General features: G+C 44.2%; 1 protein-coding gene across 3 annotated transcripts in view; it reads left to right on the top strand.

The window, feature by feature from the left end:
• gpp (DOT1 like histone lysine methyltransferase grappa) overlaps positions 1-20,997 on the top strand; it is a 65,837-nt gene that overhangs the window by 20,991 nt on the left and 23,849 nt on the right. Inside the window, exons 3-13 of one of the 3 annotated variants that reach the window (XM_070526275.1) lie at positions 1,924-1,998; positions 2,625-2,688; positions 8,946-9,077; positions 10,314-10,415; positions 12,563-12,765; positions 13,460-13,508; positions 13,610-13,709; positions 13,844-13,950; positions 17,822-17,863; positions 20,005-20,275; positions 20,714-20,941. In XM_070526275.1, the coding sequence (XP_070382376.1) occupies positions 1,924-1,998; positions 2,625-2,688; positions 8,946-9,077; positions 10,314-10,415; positions 12,563-12,765; positions 13,460-13,508; positions 13,610-13,709; positions 13,844-13,950; positions 17,822-17,863; positions 20,005-20,275; positions 20,714-20,941 (1,373 nt within the window). Of the gene's footprint in view, positions 1-1,923; positions 1,999-2,624; positions 2,689-8,939; positions 9,078-10,313; positions 10,416-12,562; positions 12,766-13,459; positions 13,509-13,609; positions 13,710-13,843; positions 13,951-17,821; positions 17,864-20,004; positions 20,276-20,713; positions 20,942-20,997 lie in introns of all 3 variants that reach the window. The other 2 variants (XM_070526274.1, XM_070526276.1) reach the window with 2 other exon arrangements.

Genomic DNA, 20,997 nt, shown 5'->3' with positions numbered 1-20,997 from the left:
GCAGGGACTCCTTTAATGCGAGGTGGACTTAACTCGCTTTTCTTACCTAGCTTCATGTCAACAAGCCTAGAGGGTACTGAAGTGCTTTCACGGCCTTTTGACCACTTGATGTGACTGTGCGAACATGAAAACCTTCGAACACACAGCTCGTAATGCTAGCTCTGGTTAGGCCTTGAATAAGATAGCCTTTTGGCAGATATTGACATTTCTAAAGTGTATCAAAGGCTGAGAATATTTCATTCATTTGAAGGTCAAGGAAACCCATGCTGAAACATATGGTATGCATATCAGAAAGCTAGGTTGTGAGAGTTGGTTACAGTATTGTTGGCACCTTCTTTTAGTCTTTGGGCCCAGAATGAGAGCATCGATACATTTCTTTTTTCTGCCTGGTACGGTCGCCATGTTTTTGTTCTGTGACACTATGCCATACCATGAATGAATATCACTGCACCACATTGTGCTATTTCTGATTTATGGATGCAAGCTTTGACCAACAATAAAATTTTGTGTAGAAGCTGCACTTGTACTGTTTTCACAATTCTGTCCATATAAGGTGCAACAGATTCCTCCAATGCTGGTGCAGTCTTTGCAGTCAAGCTGGACTTCACTGTGTGGTGAAGCCAGATGATACAAATTTACAATGGACGTGAGTTAGGGCGGACCTCTGGCACTCCTTGCAAGAAATCATTGTAAAATGCTTTTCATGTGTGGCTGTTTGAAAATGAGTGTGTGTTGGAGATGCTTAGAATGAGCGTTCCAGTTCAACAGTATATATAGTAGAACCCCTTTAGTATGTTTCATATGGGACTGCTACAATAGAAGCTGGTAGCCAGGAAGGGAACAGGACTGTTTCCATCCACCTGAAAATACTGGAAAGCCAAGGCACGCTTGCGCTTTAAGTTTTTCATTAATCTGCTCTTTGTCTACCATCTGGTTAGCTCGAGCAGTAGCATGACTGCCTCGGAAAGGCAGTAATGCCAGGTTTGATCCTTAGACCCACACAAGTTTCTCTTGTATCCTTGTGGCTACCTCCAGGAGGATGCCAACAGTTTCATTCTTGGAACTTGCTTCACCATGTGGATTTCCACTCGCTTTGTTTCCTTATTCAGTAGTCGGCATAGCTATCACATCATCAACATGCTGTTAGCAGCTGGAGCAAGGCTTCAGCGATGTTAAACTGAGGAACGCATCAGCTCTATAGACATTACCAATGTTCTACTGTGATTGCCTGCATTGTTCATGTTCACCGCTGGCATATACCAGACATATTTTACAATGCTATTATAAAATGCCCAATTTTTAGCGCTCATTTACAGTTTTTGTATAGAACAAATATTTTACGATTTTTCATTTGCATATTGTCGAGGGCAAGAGTAACTAACTTTGAAAAAATAAAGCCAAATACAGTTGCTGAGTGATTTTTGATGGCCCAATGTTTTGGACCCATTGATTATGTGGACTGACCCATGTGGCAAAGACATCAACTGGTAAAACCAATTTATAACGGCAACATATTCTTCAAAAGCCATTAGGTGACTATTTCATCCATAAACTTCATAAGCATTTCTGGTTGTCTGCAGCGCAGGTTATTGTTGCTGCGACTATATGGACCAGAGTGGCTATTCACAGCATCCTTCCAGAACAGTGTGCATATCTTTAATAAAAGTCAACATCCTAAATAACCAAATAATTTTGAGTATTTTTCACCAAACTTTAGAATTTTTTTGTGTGTGTTGTTGTTTTGTTTGTTTGTTCAAGTGTCGTGTTTCCTTAGTTCTAAGGCTGGCTGGCCTGGTTGTATAAAGCTCTGACATCACTTTCAGTCCTTGCATTGTCATTCATTCTCATAATGTCGTGAACATGACATTGTGCACTAATATTTAGCATGGGTGTTACATTTTCTGTTCTTTTTTTCTTTTATAGCTGGGTCTGTGAGGACTTTCCAGAGCTCAAGGCGGCCATGGAAAACCACGTCCTCAATGACTATGATACCAAAAGGTGCGTGCAGATGACCGAAGCGTGGTTTTTAGTTCTGTGCCCACAGTGCTTCAACATGCAGAAAGATTTACTAGGTGTGGCATCGCACAGGCGGCCTGGCACTCAGGTCATAACAAGTTCAGCTTTTGGAGTACTGTGGTGTGGCATCATATTTACAGGGAACAGTGATAACGGATTGAACAAGGGAGGAACATACACACGCGCACACACACTGAGCACTGATGTAATCAGTCCGGCACTGGAGATGTCTTTAAATAAGAGAGAGAGAAATGTGAAGGGTCAAGGCTGACACAAAAGGATGGTGAGTGGTGTAGAAACATACTGCATTCAAGTCTGAATCTGAGCTATTTGGTTAATCATCACATTGACATGGAACCAGATTAAATCTAGACTTTCAGTTCGGGCTCAATGGGAGAGCATTGGATTGCCATTTGCTAAGCTCGAATACTAAATACCGAAAAGCTGGAAGACTTGCACAGGTGACTTGGTGAAAGCTAAATCGTGAAATTTGTGTGAGGCTCTAAACTACATGCCATAACTGGGATTAGTTGCTCTGACCCATGCTGTTGTGCCTTCTTGCACGAAGGTTTGATTTGCCCATTCCTTTTTTTTTTCCTTGACTGCAGCTATGAGAGCATGCGGACCCTGTGTGACAAGTACAACCGGGCAATCGACAGCTTCTTGCAACTCGTGAGTTGACCTTCGAAGCTGCAAGCTCGGCTGTGTTGATAGAGTGCTGTTGGCTGTGCCTTGGTCATCTGCTCGTGGAACAAAAACTGTGCAGATTGCGCTAGCATGCCATTGAAAATAGTCAATGTTGCCAAGGCAGAGTCAGATGCCTGTTCAGAACCTTGTCGGGATAAGGGCCAATATCGCTATGCCTTGGCGCACTGATTGCCGCAGTTGGCACATGCCTGCCCGTGAACCGCAATATGGTACAAGCTCGAGGAAACAATAGGCAACCACGTGTACACTCGGAACGTAGATTGCGACTAACACGTCAAGCAGGCGAGTTAGGTAGAGTTGATATCACTGAGGGTTCCCTCGAAGAGAATAATACACTAGGTAAAGAAGGGCTTCCAACTTACCAGCTGGCAATATGGGTGGCCACGGCGATTGCCACGACATAAATGCAGTTGACTAACCTTCAATAAAGCGAGTTCTTGGGCGAATTGGCAGGCATAACAGCAGCGCCAACGCCAGCAGCGATTGTCCACGTCTGTCAGTGTTCCTCTCTTTTTTGTGTGTTTTTTGGCACTGCTGTTAATGCCTGCAGTTGCCTAACAATGTGTGGTAAACGGGAGCAGCGGCAGAGACTTCCACACCCGCCACATGCTGGTGACCATAGAGAGTAGGACAATGTCAGAGGGATCTCATGTGACACGCCCGGTAGCACGGATAGTGTTTGCGAATCGTTCGTGCCACCCGCAAAAGGATGGTTCCCCTGCCTGCAGTGCGCTTGGCACGCGTGCGCCCGACGTGACGTTCGCCACGTGTGCGACAGTCGTGGAACTTGGGAATTTCCACAACACAAAGACCTAAAATCTACTCAAAACTGAAGTGGCATGTCTCTAAACTGCATCCTTTTGTTGCTAGTGGGCGTTTCTAGGTATCAAATGCAGGCAGAAGCATTTTCAAACACCACTTTCAACAGTTATTTTCGTTGTAAGCTCTTGAGTTGTCCACGCCGATATGTGAGCAGGACAGAGTACGAATGCAAAAAAAAGTACTGTGGCCAGCTGTCTGTAACCTACTCCCAATATCCTTTATAAAGTGCATGTACACTACCCTTTACAGTTGTAGTGTGTGGACTATCGGGTACTTACTGGGAAGGTTGCCAACAGAGGTGCTGTTTGTAGAGGGCATTGACTGTTACGACAGCTCATTGTATGTGCTGTGATAGTCAAACTTTGCTGATATACAAGCTTAGTTCAACTTTGCACTGGTCAAATGCATTCTATTAACTGCATTGTTTCTAAAACATAGTGAGCCCTAGCGAACAAGTGCCACGGGTCCTTGCTGTCCCCGCTTATTTCCCTTGCACTTGGGACGTAACGTAAGTAATGTCTTTTTCTCCCCCCCGTACAAGTCTCGGTTGTCAGCGCCTTCTCAGTTGTCGGGGCTCTCGTATGGGCCCTCTTAGTGAAGTTGTTCCCGATATTGCCTCAGTGAAGTCATGCTCATGGCCTTGAACAATGTGCGAACGCTTCTCCCCTCGTCCCGATTCCTTACCCTCGTTGCTGACACGCTGTCTCGCTGCTGGCGTCGTTTGGCCGCCCCAACCCCTTATCCCGCTTGGCCTCTTCTGCCTCCTGCTGTGCTGACTACCCGCCCTGCCCCTGCCGTGTGCGTCACATTCGTACCATCACCATCACTGCTGCTGCCACTTCGCCAACCCCTGTGTCTCTCCTTGGCTGGCTCTGGGGATTGCATCACGCCGAACAACGGTTACGTCACTTCCTTGTCACGCATGGGGGAGGGGAACGGAGTCTGTCAACCCCATTATTTAAGCATAAAATGCTTATGTAGGTGGTTACATGCAATGTTACTTTGGTCCTGAACCATATTCTTGCACAGCCTTGCTAGTGTTTTGCTCAATGGCTGTGTGGAAGAAATTGAGCAAAATTTATGTACATATATACAGCCACAGTTGTGGAGGGAATGTGTATAGTTTCTCAGTTGCCTTTTTTTTTTTTTCCAAGGCTCAGTGGGCCGAGCTGTTACCTATATTAGCGCCTGCAAGTACGTGGAAGAAGCAGTTGTGCAGGCACAGCAGGTAACACACATGGAAGATTCTAATATCAGTGATAAGCTGAGGTATGAACTTCTTAACGCAGCAGAACGCACAGCACTAAGGAGTTAATCAAATGGATTACTAACTAGCCTTAGCCACTAAGCTTATAAGCTAAAGCACAATGCTAACCTAGGCTAAATGGGTATTCTACCCTTTGGAAACCTCGTAGTGATCAGTTTGGACTTGAACCACTATCATCATCAGCAGCAGCAGCCTGGTTACGCCCACTGCAGGGCAAAGGCCTCTCCCATATTTCTCCAACAACCCCGGTCATGTACTATGAACCACTATACCTGTTCAATAAACGCATCTCAGCTTAAGCCTAAGCTAAGTTTTGTTCCCCAACTTCTCGTACTCAAACTGTGGAAGCAACAATGTCACTGCATCATGTCTCACGTGTTGATGTGCTTTCAGGGATTTGGTTATTCCTTGGTTTCTTTTGTGCTTAAAAATTCTACACATCTCGCTGCGCTGAATTTTCTTTGTGTGTCTGTGTGCAGTGTACCGTAACATTCCTCATATGAAACTACAAGCAACATTATAATACAAGAGGAAATTTTTTTACCACAAAACAGAACTAAGACGAAGACAGTGTAAAGAACTGATGGGTTGAGGGCTGAAATTATGTGACAAGATAGGTCAGGGACGCATTAAGGCAGTATTGATGCCGACGAAGTAGGAGGAGAGTAAATTCATCTTGCCTTTCGCTGTCCAAGAAGTGAAATGAGAACAATGTCCAAGATAACTGAAGCCAGCCATGAGTGGATAATACTGAAGTGTATAGTGCAAGGTGCTAGATGAACGACTTTAGTGAACAAAACTGTATCATTCCAAGCTGTATCAGCTTACTCAGGATTGCTAATGATGTGCACACATAAGCATTTCTTGCTTAATGATCTTGGCATGTAAACAGCCGCCAGGTTTTTTTTTTTTCAACACTGGATTGCTTCTTGGGAGCAGCACCTGGCTCTTTTTTTTTCCACCCATCACATGGGAAAATGCAGCCTGCTTCTTAGATGACTTGCACCTTCAGAACCATTGTCCGGCTTGCCTTGCCACTGACCCACCCAGCTGCATTCTCTTCTGCTTGTGCATGATACTGCGCTATGCCTAGTCTTCTGGCAATTCCCGCTTTTGAAGACAAGGTCTCCTTTGCCGACTTCACATGAGTTCGGCATATCTGGGATCTGCCTATCTTGTAAGCACTTCCAGAAAAAATGGGGGTCATTCAATTCTCGACACTCAAGAATGCAAGGTCTGCTTAATTGCTTGTGAAATTGATATGAATAAAATATAAAGTGAGTGAATAATGAACATGAAAAAGAAACAGAATGCCTAGATATAATCAACCTTAATCATCGAATCATTTGAAACACCATGTACATCGACCTTGTATACTTTATTGTTGACACTTGGTTGACCTTTTCTTCTTTTTTAATAATATGCAACTGTAATTGCTTGTGTGCACGTTTGGGATCACATTGTGCCTCGCCATTTATTGTCATGGGAGCACACCTATGTGGAAAGAAAAACTGGCTTTACTGTTGTTACTGCTTTCCTTACACTGGCACCTCTTTTGTTATACCCAACTTAATTTGTGGGCGGGTTCACCTATTTATTCTGTTTCTGTTTTTGTCACATCTTGTCTGTTTGATCTCTTCTCACTGTCTGATTGTCTTCCGAGTTGGTCCTAAGCCCCCTCTGTTGTTTGCCATAATCTGACTGTCCACTTCTGCATGCTGTAATATATGTGGTTATTCATGAACATAAGTGAAACGCCTCTACAGGGAAATGTGTGTAGTGAAGGATTCTGCTTCTTCCGGTCGAATTCCTATCTATTGTGTGTGTGTGTGTGTGTGTACACACACACACACACATAGGGTGTTTCAGCAAACACTTTCAAAAATCTTCATGAACTGGTCTACTCGAAGCAGCTGACATATCTACACGAAAAATTGAGATGCAAAATATACTAATTAATAAAATTTCACTAATTAAGTTCTCAACTAATTAAATCATGGCCCATATTGCAATTTACAAATTCTACCCATGGTGTTCCACTTGGAACGAATTTTCATGATGACACCAGTTTAGAGATATAAATTCCCCGAACTTTGCTTTAAAGTTACTTGTGTGCTTCAGTGCATGAAACAACATTTTGTTAACAAACTGGAACGCCAATGCATTTCTTAGCAAAGTTTGGGAATTTTTATCTCGAAACTAGTGTCGTCCTGAGAATTCGTTCCTAGTGGATCCACCTTACGAAGTCCACTGCTAGAATTTGTAAATTGCAGTATGGGTCATAAGGTAATTAGTTAAAATCATTAGTATTTTTGTTAATTAGTCGACTATGCATTTCAATTTTTTTTTTTTTTCAAGCAGTCTCCGTTGCTTCAAGTAGACCACCTCATGAACTAGAATTGAGCTGTCTGCCACAGGCAGGCAAACTTTAAATAATTTTCAAAGCGTTCGCTGAGACATCCTATATATGTACAGGGTGTTTCAGTGAACACTTTCCAAACTTCTTAAAGGTTGCCTGTGACCGATAGCACAACTCTAGTTCATGAGGTGGTCTACTCGATGCAGCGGACGACACTGCTTGAAAAAAAAATTGAAATGCATAGTCGACTAATTAACAAAAAATAATAATGAATTTTTAACTAATTACCTTATGGCCCATATTGCACTTTACAAATTCTATGAAAGCGTTCCAGTTACTCTTGTGCTTGAATGCATAAAATTATGTTTTGTTAAGAAAGTAACTGGAATGGCATTGCATTTCTTCGCAACGTTCGGAAATTTAAATCTCTATACTGGTGGCATCCCGAGAGTTCATTCCAAGTATATCCACCTTGCAAACTCCACAGATAAAATTTGTAAATGGCAATATGGGCCATAAGCTAATTAGTTAAAACTTTGTTAGTAATATTGTTTAATTAGTCGATTATGCATTCATATATTTTGTGCAAGTAATGTCATCTCTGCAAGTAGACCAACTCATGAACCAGAATTGGGCAATCTGCCACAGGCAAGCTTTAATAAACTTCGAAAGTGTTCGCTGAAACACCCGGTATATGTTGTGAATGGCTTCACAGCAAAGAAAACTACGACGGCTTTGTTTGTACAATGAAGTTTGGGCATCCATCCCATCCGATTTCTCGCTTTACAATGACACTCACATAGCGGCACCACCACTACCCTTCACACCTGCCACTGTGTGCAGCTGTGCCCATAGGGAGGAGCGCTAGATGGCATTGCAACAAAGTCTTATGCGGGAGGATCTGGGTATGGAGAGCACAGTAGCTATAGAAGCCCCCTACCACCACCAATGCAAAGTGGCATTGATTAAATACTAATTAAATACTAAACAAATACTAATCAGTGGCAGTGCTTAGCTCTCTATAGCAACATTGAAAAGGGAGCCAATAGTGGCATTCCAAACATGGCAGCTCTACATTCCGTTGCTCGTGGGTTTCATCGCAGGGTACGCTGTGAACCTCAATGCTATAACAGAAATGGCAGTGACGCATTCCATTAAATGAAGTGTGCAGAAAAAAATATTTTTTGCCGAGTGGTCTGAGCCGCCTTTGCTGGGAGAGGTATTGTGAACAAACTCGACAGCAAGGTGACTTTTATAGCAAAGAAATTCAGAGGTCCTCAACACTTCGTTATAAAGGCATTTGACTGCATGCGTTCATGTTAACGAGTTGGGCATGTGGTCTTGTAATGCCAGTGATGTGCTCGGTGAATGCCTTCCCTCACACAAGCTGTTAACCTTAATGTTTAATAGAACTATTCTTCTTTGGTTCGAAGGGTTGAACAAATGGCCATTATGCCAACATACACTTGATGACGGAAGATTATGGGACATGGGCATTGTGAAGGAAAGCTGAATTCGCAACATGTGCACTGGTTTTCTGGTCACTCGAATGCGCCTTTCAAGCCGAGGCTATGGGCCAATGTCGCAACATTATTTATTCTTCTTGTGCGCGAGTGCGGCGCTTTATAAACATTTATGGCTGGTTGTACCTGCTACATGATTCTTGTGAGCACATTTAGTCCCAAAGCGTGACGTGTCGCTTGCTTGGCTGGACAGGCAGTAGGAGGGCTGTTTGTTCAACGAGGATGCCTCTTGCCTGTTTTGCAGTGGAAGGGCACGTCACGTCCTGAGCGCCTGCATACGCGGCCATCGACGGCACTCCTGCGGCACATCCTGCAGCAGGTCTACAACACGGCCATCGTTGATCCTGAGCGGCTCAACTCTTACGAGCCCTTCTCCCCCGAGGTGAGCGAAACGGGACATGGTCTTATTGCAGCCAGTGGAATTTGTCATTTTTCTTTGTCAAATAGAAATATGTCTATGACTTACTGGTCTTGTGCTTGGGCTGCAAGACCACGGAATTCTCTTCCTCCTCTTCTTCCTCTCTATTCATGTACTTTTGTTTTGGGCCCAATGTTTCGATTAGTTAATTAGGTAAAATTGGGAAATTAGGAAAACTCATTCTTAAAGAGACACTAAAGAGAAACATTTCATCAGTTTAAAAAGTTTCTTTTAAAAACTGTATTTTAATTAATTTCGCGGTGATTGGTTGATTATTAGGGAAGAAAAAATAAAGGTCTAAGTTCCAGTGTTCTCGAATTTCGCGCCGAAACCCCCATACCTGTACGTCAGTATGATGTCATGGATCACGAAGCATTTTTTTCGTATTTGAGCCATCGTGCCTTAGTAAAGGTTTTCGAAACTTGCTCAGTTCAGTCTTTCGCTCTCTTACGGTAACTGAAACGCTAACTAGACCTGACTGTACGCTGTAAAAATCCATGACATCGCTGCAAGCAGGTGCGGCAACATCAGGGCAACATTGCGACCTGTCTTTAATTTTTGCATTTTTTTCTAATTTTTCCAAGCCTCTTCTCACGGTAAGAGTGGCTTTTTTGTTATTATGGGAAGTCAGCGTATTAGTAAGGCTCATATGATTTTTCTCTTTAGTATCCCTTTAAACTTTAGGGACAGCTTCTCTGTTCAAGTTACCCAGCTTTGGTTGCAGCAGTATATACATACTACTGCTGTTTCTGTTCACTAGAAATGCTCAAACCAAATTATAGTGATGGAAACCACAATCCTGGAATGTGATCAAAACATAAAACCAACAATGTAGCTCTTTGCAAATTCTACTTTCTCCTTTGTTGGAGACCTGGGCCGCGATTTCGTAGCAATGCCTTCTGCTTGATTATATGCCACTCTTATCATCCACCTTCCACGGCCGACTGATCCCATTGATAACGTGGGTCCCTGTGGTCACTGATGAAGTGCTAAAGGTAATAGCATTGGAGAAGGCGTTCCTACAAAATCAAGCCCTTGACCCTCAAGCAAAATGTGATTTGTTCAATATTAATGCGTGTGGGTCAACAGGACCAATTAACCAATCAATTAACCAATTAAGTAGCCCATTTTATTTTGAATGTTGCTGCGAATAGAGATGGCTGGTTGTCTCACACACCTTGTCTGCTCTGTGCCTTGCAGGTGTACGGCGAGACATCCTTTGAGTTTGTGGCACAGATGATCAACGAACTGGCGTTCACACCCGACGATGTCTTCATCGACCTGGGCAGCGGTGTGGGCCAGGTTAGCACTGGTGGAAGCGCTTTGGCAATTGCGCCAAAGTTAACCACAAACGCAGTGTTGCTGCATGTTCAGTGAAATTGCCCTTTCTCGTGATTACTGCACACCTTTACTCAAGACACGCCTAAGCAACAAATATGCGAGAAATTAAGCAACTATGTCCACCTGAAAAATTTCAGGTGAATTCCATTGGTTGATCTGGAGCAGGCCTTTCTTGCTCTGCAGTGGAGAAATAGTTTTTCATTGGTCGATTCTGAGTGCATTCACATAGTTTGTTGGCTGTTACTGGTCAACTCGCACCAAGGCAAATTGCTTTTTCTTGTTCCATTACTGGGGCACCGATTCAACTGGAATGCTTTAAAGATGCGTAAACTGAAGTCCCGGACAATTGTGGACAGTACTACATAAGCTCGTATCGGCTGTGTGTTGCAACATTTTCGTGATCTGGCTTGGCACATCTTGTCTCTCTAGGCCAAATCTGCATTTGTAAAGACAAAGCGTTGAGTCGAGAATTCGGGTTGCACCTACAGGACAACCAGTGGAATTCACCTAATATTAGCATGGGAAGATCCGGGACCAACAGGACCAGTGCCATTTAGCCAAGCCCATCAAGCTTCATACAACACAGCAACAGCAACGTGAAGTGCATTTTGACCACACCAGCCGATCCTTCAGCATGGCCATCACACAGCTCTCTTCAGCAGCAAGCATGTTGCATAGCTTTCCTAGCTAGTAAAGATAACAGTCTTCGAAGCAATGTCAATCCACTCGATGTCGATACATGTGACGTTTCCAACTCTGGCAGTGGCTCTCACCGGCATTAAGCAATTTTCAACCCTTTCAATTTCTCGGTTGTTCCTTGGTCCCTTAGATACCAGAGCTAACTTGCTTAGGGATTGCCTCAAAATTTCATGCCCCCCTTGACCAGCCAGCGGGTCTGGCCACTGTGAGTCTGGCTCCCTGCGTTGTGCTGCTTAGGCATCCGCACTGGTAGATCACTTATAGCAATTGACACTCAACTGCACCTATAGTTTTTAACTCTTGGTTCAGACTAGGCCATGGATATATCTCCAGCACTCACGCCAAAACTGTAGCCGTGATGTGTTATGCGTAGCTGCCATTTCGTATGTGTGCTGTTGGTAAAGCAATAAGGCATCATTTTTGTGGCTGAAATAGATCACCAGGTTATTTTGCTTTCATAATTTTGTATGCAACAATACTGGTAAGCAAAGTGGACCTGCTACACAGAAGCCAAGTAGTAGCTCTCATGGTTTAAAAGTAATTTTTCATGAAGGATATCACTGCAAATTATGTGCATGTTCTTGTCATATCTGCAAATGCATATAAGCCTCAACTTGAAGGATTGAAGGTTATCGAGTATGCTTTGGCTAGGCTGTTTCATAGGAATGCTGGAATCGAAAGATTTAGGGAGAGTTGCCATTTTTTGAATGAGTACGGCAAGCGTTCCACTGCAAATGCAAATGGACTCATTCAACAAGAACATTTTACCAAGTATGTGGCCCACATGCATCACCGGTTCCAGTGAAAAGTCTGATATGGTTAAGCATGTCAAGATCTTGTACAGAATGTACTAGCAACAGCTTTATGCAAAAAGCATGCTGTCAGCCAAGAAAAATCATATCTTACCAAGGTATGAGGTCTTCAAACATGTCTGAAGACTCAAATGTACAGTGTACGTGTGAAAATTCAGCCTTTATATATGATGATTGCCAACAGAGAACTGCATCAAAGAGGCTGAAGGCTAAAGTGCATCATCATATTTAATATATAGATGTGTGCTACTAAACCAAGGGCAATCAAAGCATGCAAATTTTTACAAGCTCAAGGAATCGAGAAGCAAGTCTATCAGATGCCTGTAGGTGTGTAATTTGAAGTTGTACTTGTGTCTGGCTTAGCACTTACCATACCCTTTAGGCGATCATTGTTTGAGCGGTACCTTATATTCTCCAGTCGTGAGCGGCATTTTCGAGCGAATGAGCTTTGCCATTCCTCTTGAGAAGTCCGTATCATTCAAACTAGTCTACAATCCCGATCTGCAACATCTGTTGTGCTACTAGAACCTGCATCAATCAGTCGGTGAACCAACATGGTGAATTAGCCTGACCGATTGCCATGGTATTCCTGTCCAGGTGGTTCTGCAAGTGGCATCCTCTACGCCTTGCAAGATGTGCATCGGCATCGAGAAGGCCGAGGTGCCGTCGCGGTATGCACAGTCGATGGACGCGCACTTCCAGTTTTGGATGCGCTGGTACGGCAAGACGCATGGGGACTACCGGCTCATCAAGGGCGACTTCCTCCATGAAGCACACCGGGATATGGTCATGAATGCCTCGTGAGTGAATGCGCATGTCTACTCTATTCAAAAGCAAAAAAAAAAATTTGCAAGTTACTGCATTCTTTTGTTTTGCGATAACTGTTACAGGCTCATTTCCCTCACTTGAAATTAGCTTGATCTATCTAGCTCTACCTGCATTCAGGTTGCTGAGGTTGTATGTGGCAGTGGCAACAGCAACCTTGCACCTGACACCACTGCATCTATGTGCCAGTTTGGGTGGCACACACTGGTGTTGCAGGTTTCAGTCAGATAAAATTAGTTGTTACAAGTTTTCTACGGAACAATATAAGGATGTATAACTTCTGTTTAGTCCTCTTTTACTGCCTTCAGTTTGCATAACAGAGCTGGATCACGTCAACAGTTGTTCAGCAGCTATCAACAGTGACCTGATAGTGTTGCCGTCAACACTGGGCCTCTTCATTATGTTACCCTGGCCTGTCCAGGACTGCCTTAGACGCTGCGCACACCGTGTTCATTGGTTGAAAGCACCGCCTCGGGCAGCCTGGTACTGTCGGGGATGGATGATGGAAGAGGTCCACTGTGTCAGCAGTTAAACACATCAAACGTTGGCCATGAACCAGCCCTTTTTACAGTACTACTTCAGCCATTCCTGTGTAGAGTTCTGTTCACTGTTCACATCCTACTGTGGGGAAGCGTACACAATGCCTTTTTCCGTTTTTACTCAAAACAGGATTGTTTTTGTCAACAACTTTGCATTTGGACCAACAGTAGACCACATGGTAAGTCTGCCACTCCTTCATCCTTTTTCATTCTATGCTGTTTGCTATTCTATGCGATCCACCCAATGACCCCCTGCTCCCTCCACGTCTCCATTTCACAGCTAAAGGAGAAGTTTGCTGATTTGAAGGATGGCTCACGGATTGTCTCCTCTAAGGCCTTCTGTCCTCTCAACTTCCGGATCACGGACAGAAACCTGAGTGGTGAGTGACGCTTCGTCACCTCTCGTTTCCAACAGGAGTGAGTGACGCGAGACAATGCCACTGCAGGGTTTCTTTTACGAGTGCTGACCACCGTGCCCGCCCTTTTTTCTGCTTTCTCGCCCTCTTGTGCCCAGACATTGGAACCATCATGCATGTCAAGGAGATCCAGCCTCTGAAGGGCTCGGTCTCTTGGACGGGCAAGCCAGTATCCTACTACCTCCATGTCATAGACCGGACAAAGGTCAGTCGCCGTCTTTTGCAGTTGCTCAGGCTGGAGATGAGCCTCTGTGGGCCGCATTCTTAATTGGTCACTATCATTACTGTTGGCCTGAATCAGTTGAATGAATCAGTTCGTGCAAGATCTTATTTTCGCAGAACAAAATGGGCAGGGGCATTGGCAGCATGGGCATTAAATGTGATGTTACATCTACAAATACTCACCTCTATGCGAAAAGCATCGTCAAGGTGTCAGTAATGCAAAAGTGAAAACATTGCAGAGTTATTCAAGAACACGGCCCCAGCTGCTGATGCTTCTTGCTGCAAAACGTGTTCGTCCCTTGCAGTGTTTCACTGTGTCTCAACGACATCAAAATTCATGTAGAAAGCAAGTCACTGGTGAAAGCACTTATAATGTTAACCCTTTCGCTGTCGGACGTTTCTGGCCGTGACGCACCCCCAGTGTCGGCTTGGTTTCAAGGAACGAGCATAACAGGGAATGATCATAGCAATTTATTTTTGATTATGATTGGTATACAAATAACATAGTCAATGCAATATGCACATTTTGGTGTTCTGCAGCTGTTGCTAGTAAACATCATCATCATCATCAGCCTGACTATAAAATTCGTTCAACATCCGAATCTGACGATGCGGAACCCTCTTCCTCGCATGCGACTCTGTCCGAGTCCGAATCCGAGCTCGGCTCGTATTCTGAATCGGAATTGAGCCACCGCTCCAATGAGCAGACGAAGGTCCCGCACGCTCAGCCATCCGAAAGTAACCGCGCGCAGGGAGGATGCGCTTTCAGTCGCCCGCACAACGGAGATAAATGGGACGTTGCGTGATCAAGAAGACAGAGGGAGATGGAAAGAGGCTAATACCCCTGACACACGGGCACTTTAAAGTCCTGTAGGTAAGGGGACATCTACCGGAAAGGCGTTCAAGTGCAGTGACACACGACAAAGGAGTATCTCCTTTACGGCAAAGTTCCTTTTCGGGAAAGGAGATCGCGCAACTACTTTTCGAGCGGAAAAGGAGTTACTCTCGCACACAGCGTGCACAACTGGTCAATAGAAGGAAACCTGCCACATAACTACGGTGCCCATAGGTATTTTTTTTACCTTGCGAAAATGTTTTGATTGTTAGCGGTAATACAATTTGTCGAATAGTGAAGATTTCCTGTAGCTATACTCTCAAACGCTCGCATAACGTCGCTAGTGCCACCATGTTGAATTCCGGCAGTGTCATCGTTGTTTGCTGCGTGCATGTGGTGTGTTCACGTCGCGAGATGGAGACTGCACAATCAGCGCCCGCAGGAAATACCCAGAAGAAACCACAGTTGTTGGAATAACATATTGAATAAAACGCGTTACGCCTGCGCGCACAAAGGGAGGGACGACAAAGACATGAAAAAGGACGACGGAAACGGGGGCATCACCAGAATAAACAGCACGCACAGCAAAACACCGGCTGCACTTAGTTGCTGGACCAACCTAAATGGCTGCTAACAACACAAAAACGCAAATAAAATAAACGACTATAAGCATTATTGGCCATCAACAATGAAAAAAAATATATTTTTAGGTTCTACAGGAGCTAAGTGTAATTAAATACGCAGCTTTTTAAGAATGTTTTCTCTCTTGTGGCTTTAACAGCCAGCGCTATTTTTCTTGCGACGTTCATCTGAGGAACTACCTAAAGAAGTTCAGTGTGGTGCCGTGTGTCATCGGCGCAACTCCTTTCTGCAAAGGGTCCTTCAGAGTAGCAAAAGGGGTTTACTGGAAAGGACTTTACTTTTGCCCGTGTGTCAGGGGTATAAACAAAGTTCGAATGGCTTTACGTTTACTGCTGCAAGCCGGAAGCGAGGGTACGGCGAGAGCGAAAGCAGCAATGGAGTCACCCTTTTCAGAGAGGCAACGGCACGTGCGCCTGAACTTGATGCGCCGTAGCAGGCACACCAACAGAAGAAAAATAAAAACCTTCAAACCAGCGGAGATCGCAGAACAACCCTTGAACCCATAACCACACGTGCGCAACACATGATCCTCAATACATGGACTAACACAGGTCGAGGCGAATATACGATCTTGTAGAAAGAGTCAACAGATGGCTGGCCAATCCAGGAGCGCCAGCTTTGCGCTCAGGGGCGCGAAATTTTGAACGCACGATAGAGAACGTACCGGTACGTCAGTGACAGCGAAAGGGTTAAGCATGAAAACGATGACCATTAGTGCTAGTAATTGTTAGTTATTGATGCGGGTGATTGCTAGCTGTCTCACTGTGAGAAACTTGTGTGTTTATCTAAAAGTAAGTTACGTGTAGTCTTTCTTTTGTAGCTACTCTAAAGATGCAGGATTGGGCTGTGTTTTGTTTGTCTTTCTGTTCTTGCTTTTCTTCCTGTCGGACGCCCTGAGCACAGATAAAGTTACTCTTGCGCACCAAATAACCCTGTAGGGCCTGCAGCTAGCATGTTCTTCACAGTGTGCTCGCGCTTTTTCAGTCTGCAAGGAGGCTGGCCTCGTTTCGTGCTTGCCTTGCTGTGTCTGAATTATGGTTGCTTGATTTGCAGCTTATACATGTACTACTAGCATATTACAAATGAAAATTGCACTTAGTCCTGGAGCAGCATAAGCGGCAGAAGGTGCCTAGTTTAAATCAAGCTATTTAACATAAAGAACTAACTATTTTGTATAAGTTGCAGTTTATTTCTTTCTCTTTTCTTTTCTCTTCATCTTTTTCTTCATAGGGGCACCTGTGTTGCATGTTAGGGCACTCAGTGGAGGACTCCATTCTTTTTTTTTTTCTTTTATGTCTGATTTTCATTAGTAGTCAGTTCACACAAAAGTTAACAAAGTATCATTGACTGTCTGAACCAGTGTTGTTATCTGCTCTTACACTCCCACAGATGGTGAAATCAGTTAGGTGTGGTTCCTTGACACATGCTTGTTTGTGGGCAGCAGTTGCCCCACATTAAATTACACCTAGGAGAGTTGTGCTAGTTTACTTGTGGTCATGAGAGTGGCTTGTTGGGCTAGTTGGTACATGGTTATGCTAGGAGAATGCCAGCAAACTTTAGAGCAGGAAAAAATCGAGAGGCAGACATAGCCACCTTCCTGTCTCTTTGTCTATGTCTGCCTCTCGATTTTTTCCTGCTCTAAAGTTTGCTGGCATTCTCCTAGCATTTACTTGTGGTGTCATTATCGACTATTGAACAAAAGTTGTGTGCAAGATATAAGTTAACCGTGGCTGAACAAAGGAAGGCATCAGCCCGGAGCCAGCGTTTCAACAAAAAACACTTGTCTCCTTGTTGAAATGCTAACTTCTGGCAAAGTATTTCCTTGTTTATCTTCTGTTTATCATTTCGAAAACTGCATCCGCCTGCGTACCTCCTTGTCTTCATAAAAGGATTCTTCAAGGTGTAGCAACGCTCAATATGTTGTCTTCAGGTGATGCTTCAAGATCAGCTTTGTCATTGACAAGTATCAGTTCCTTTCATCACAGCACAGGTGGCAAAAATTAAAGGAAAACAAAATAAATAAAGGCTAACTTAGAAGTGACAACAAAAACGCAGAATAACATGCTTTTTGCATCGGTGAGCCTAACACTTGCCTTGCTGTGAGGGGCAGTGGCTTGAGGTGGAGGAGTGGACTACGAGTGGCGATGGCGTCCACTCACCGCCAAACTTGGAGGTGGTGACGAGATCTGGTGACGGTGTGGTGGACGCAAAAGGAGGTGGTGACGTTTGGCGAGTGGCGCGCGTGTGGGGCGATGTTCGAGAAGTGCGCAAGGTGGCGTGTCGCCGCTTGCGCTCGTGCAAGGTGAGAGGTGTGAAGTGAGCGGCGTGTCTTAATGGAGGATTCGTTTTTTGTTTTTCTTTCTGCCGACCTTTTCAGCTTGAGCAGTATTTTCAACGCCTCAAGAATCCTAAGCTGAGGGTGAGGCTCTTTTGCATTTTGTGAACGTCCCTTGCCTAGTTGGTGCATAGCAGTTTGCATATAGTATTTTGTTCTCCTAAACCAAGGCCTCAAAGGGTCTGAAACTGAGAAAGAAAAGTCTGTGTGGTCAAATGTTCAGGATGGCCTGTTAAATTTTTGCCCTAGCTTGAAGTGGTAACTTTTGCAATTAATAGTGCACCTATTAATTATTAAGAGTGCTAATTGATCAGCTCTTTGAAAGAAACAATGTTTCTGCAGTGTTACTGTCTCTTTCAGTTCATTACTTTGAAAGTAGCTTATGCCACCTGAGTAGTACTATAATGTGCAGTTTGAAAAAGAGAAAAAGCTCTCATACTTTCATAGCAGCTTAAGGTACCCAGTTCAGCTTATTTTTGCCATCAATATGTGCTTTATAACATCGTATTGTGCTCTGCATTTAAAAAAAAGGAATATGACGTCTTTGCTATATTTAATGTAAACAAAGTAGAGGGAGATGGGAGAGAAAGTATTGTTTAGTATCATAGTGTTCAAATTAGTGGCTCGTTAAGCGGTGGTAGGATAGAAAGAGGCCATTAAAAAAATAAGCTAAAGTGCATTTATGAGGGCTAGGCATCGTTCAAAGTATCGAGCCCGATTAATTGCCTTATTTAGCTAGACCTTGGTGTGACGCATATTCTACTACTGCTGTTCGTGCATGCATAGGCCCAAGTTCAGATGCAGATATGGTCACGCGTGAACGCCGTTGAAATTGGATCCCATGTGCAATATCTTAAACGTTAAGAGTAGTCGGTTTGCATTGCCGTAGTGACCTTTTTTATGATTTTTTTATCTTTCTCGCGAAGCAAGCAAGACAATTGGCAGGTTAATTAATCAACATTCTTAGGCTTATCAAAAAAGTTAGGCATGGGCAAGGTGTGTCTTGTCTGTCTTGGGCAGATGCACTAGAGTCTGAAAGCCTCGGCAGCTTGTGCTTGTGGTGGTGGGTTGTTCGTGGCAAGACATCTGCTGTCCACTCCAGCCAGAACTTGTTGGATGGTGTTGACCGGCAGATGCAACGTGTGGAATGAAAATAGATTGGGAAGTGCTCCGCCGAACAATTGCTCTTGGCTCTGCTTGTTACATACAACCTGTGCTGAGATGAGCTACCATTTTACACCTAGTTTGTTTTAGGCTAATGTTAAGCATTGTTATAACGGGAACTGCCATTGGCAGACTACATTATGCCATGTTCAATATTTACTACCCAGAATGAATTTGATTTACCATGTCAATGTTAGGTGCACAGTATTACTCTTGATTCAAATAGGGTTGCAACTTGCTTTTCACTCATTTTCCATTTTTGTGTATGCTACTGGGTCATGTTTATATTATTGCAGTAAAGATATCCTGTGGTAGGTATCACAGTTCTGTCACATCAGCTGGATTACTTAAAGTGGCAGGCACTAATTGCAAGGCAAATTGAAGAGTGATGCCAGCTAATTAACAAAATTTACTAATTGATAATGTCATTGAACACTGTAGAGCACATATTTCATTTATTGGATTGAATCCATGCAATAATGAGGTACTAATTTAGTATCCAGTTATTGAAAACCCTGCGCTTAGCACAAGTTTTCGGAAACGAGTCTTCAAAACATGTCGAAATGCATTGATGTTCTGGTTGATACGTAAACACTCTGGAAAATGGAGTGCTGATAATTGTTAACTGGAACATTTCACCTCAGATATCAGACAATTTTTTTAAAACTGGTTCCAGGTGCAGGATTTCGGCTAAATATATTACTGCTCGGCGTCATTTCCACAATTGGTATATGTGTTCTAAAGTATTCCATTACAAACTTGATTTGTTAAATTTTCCTAATTAGCTTGCAATTACCTTGCAAGTAGTGTCCGCATTTCAAGTTATCCGGTTGATGTGGCAGAATTGTTATATCTGCGACATATCTCCTATAAGTCTATTTCGATTAAAGTGGGTAACCCAGTATATATTTGTTCACGGGATTGCGTTGAAGGACGCTGTAGCTGGCATTATCTGATGACGCCTGTTCAGCCTAGTAAGACATATGGGCAGCATTTTACAGGGGAAGCGATTGTGTCTTGCGCACGCCTGAGAGTGCGCTGACTCTCGCCACCCGCCACAGGAGGACGATTCATCATGCAACTCGTCGCGAAGCCGCCGCAGCAATGGCCACAGTGGCCACGGGACGCGCTCGGCAAATGGCAGTGTCTGCAACGGCAGTCTGAGCCACGACTCTTCGTCCAATGACTCGAGGGTTGACGACTGCCTCGTGCTCGGACCCACCACACGCCGGGCCTGGTCCGACTGGTGCAACAAGGGGCCGATGCCGGGCGCGAAGCAAGGCAGCAGCGTGTCCGCCCTCAGCAGCGGGCACGAGAGCAACGATGAGAATGGTTCGTCTTGTGTTCTGTTGATTTGGGCTACCACGTCGGGAGACCCACTAGTGGGGATGTGTACTAAAACGAACACAAGAAGCTGCTATTCTGGCAACATATTGTGACGCTATGTTAAAGCAGAGAACAACATCAGCCGACTGTATTCAGCTTTTCTGTTAGCGTAAACATGTCAGCACTGACATAGCCATCGCAAAGTATTTCCATATCTATCAAAGAGGAAATTATTGCGACACAAGCATGTTTTTCAGCACGAGATAACACCACCAGAGCTGCCGTTTTCTGATCAAGTTACGTTTGTGCAAATACAACTCCTCTATGCTAAAACTCTCTTCATGAATTCAGACACTGACATTCATCTTGGGATACGTGCATGCAGTGAGGAAATACCATTTTCGTACGCACATGTCAGACCCAACTCCTGTCTTTTTTGTGCAGAGCCGGTAAAGAGACGACCCAAGGCACCTAGGCGAACACCACGGCGAAAGAAACCAAGCAGAGTGGACTCCGGGGCATCATCAGTGGCATCGGTTGAGGTGCGCAAGGGACCGGGCCGACCGAAGAAATCGCCCCAGCGTAACAACAGGCGCGTAGGGCGTAAGCCAATGAAATTCAGCGGCCTCGATCTCCTGCATGCCCAGACGGTGCTGAGCACGTCTAGTGCAGGTGAGTGGCGAATTTGATGTGCACACAGTTTCGCGTTGCAAATGTATGTGCTGTAA

This window comes from Dermacentor albipictus, chromosome 9 (genome assembly GCF_038994185.2).
Source record: "Dermacentor albipictus isolate Rhodes 1998 colony chromosome 9, USDA_Dalb.pri_finalv2, whole genome shotgun sequence".
NCBI classification, from domain to species: domain Eukaryota; kingdom Metazoa; phylum Arthropoda; class Arachnida; order Ixodida; family Ixodidae; genus Dermacentor; species Dermacentor albipictus.
This window is presented reverse-complemented; position numbering and strand designations above follow the sequence as displayed.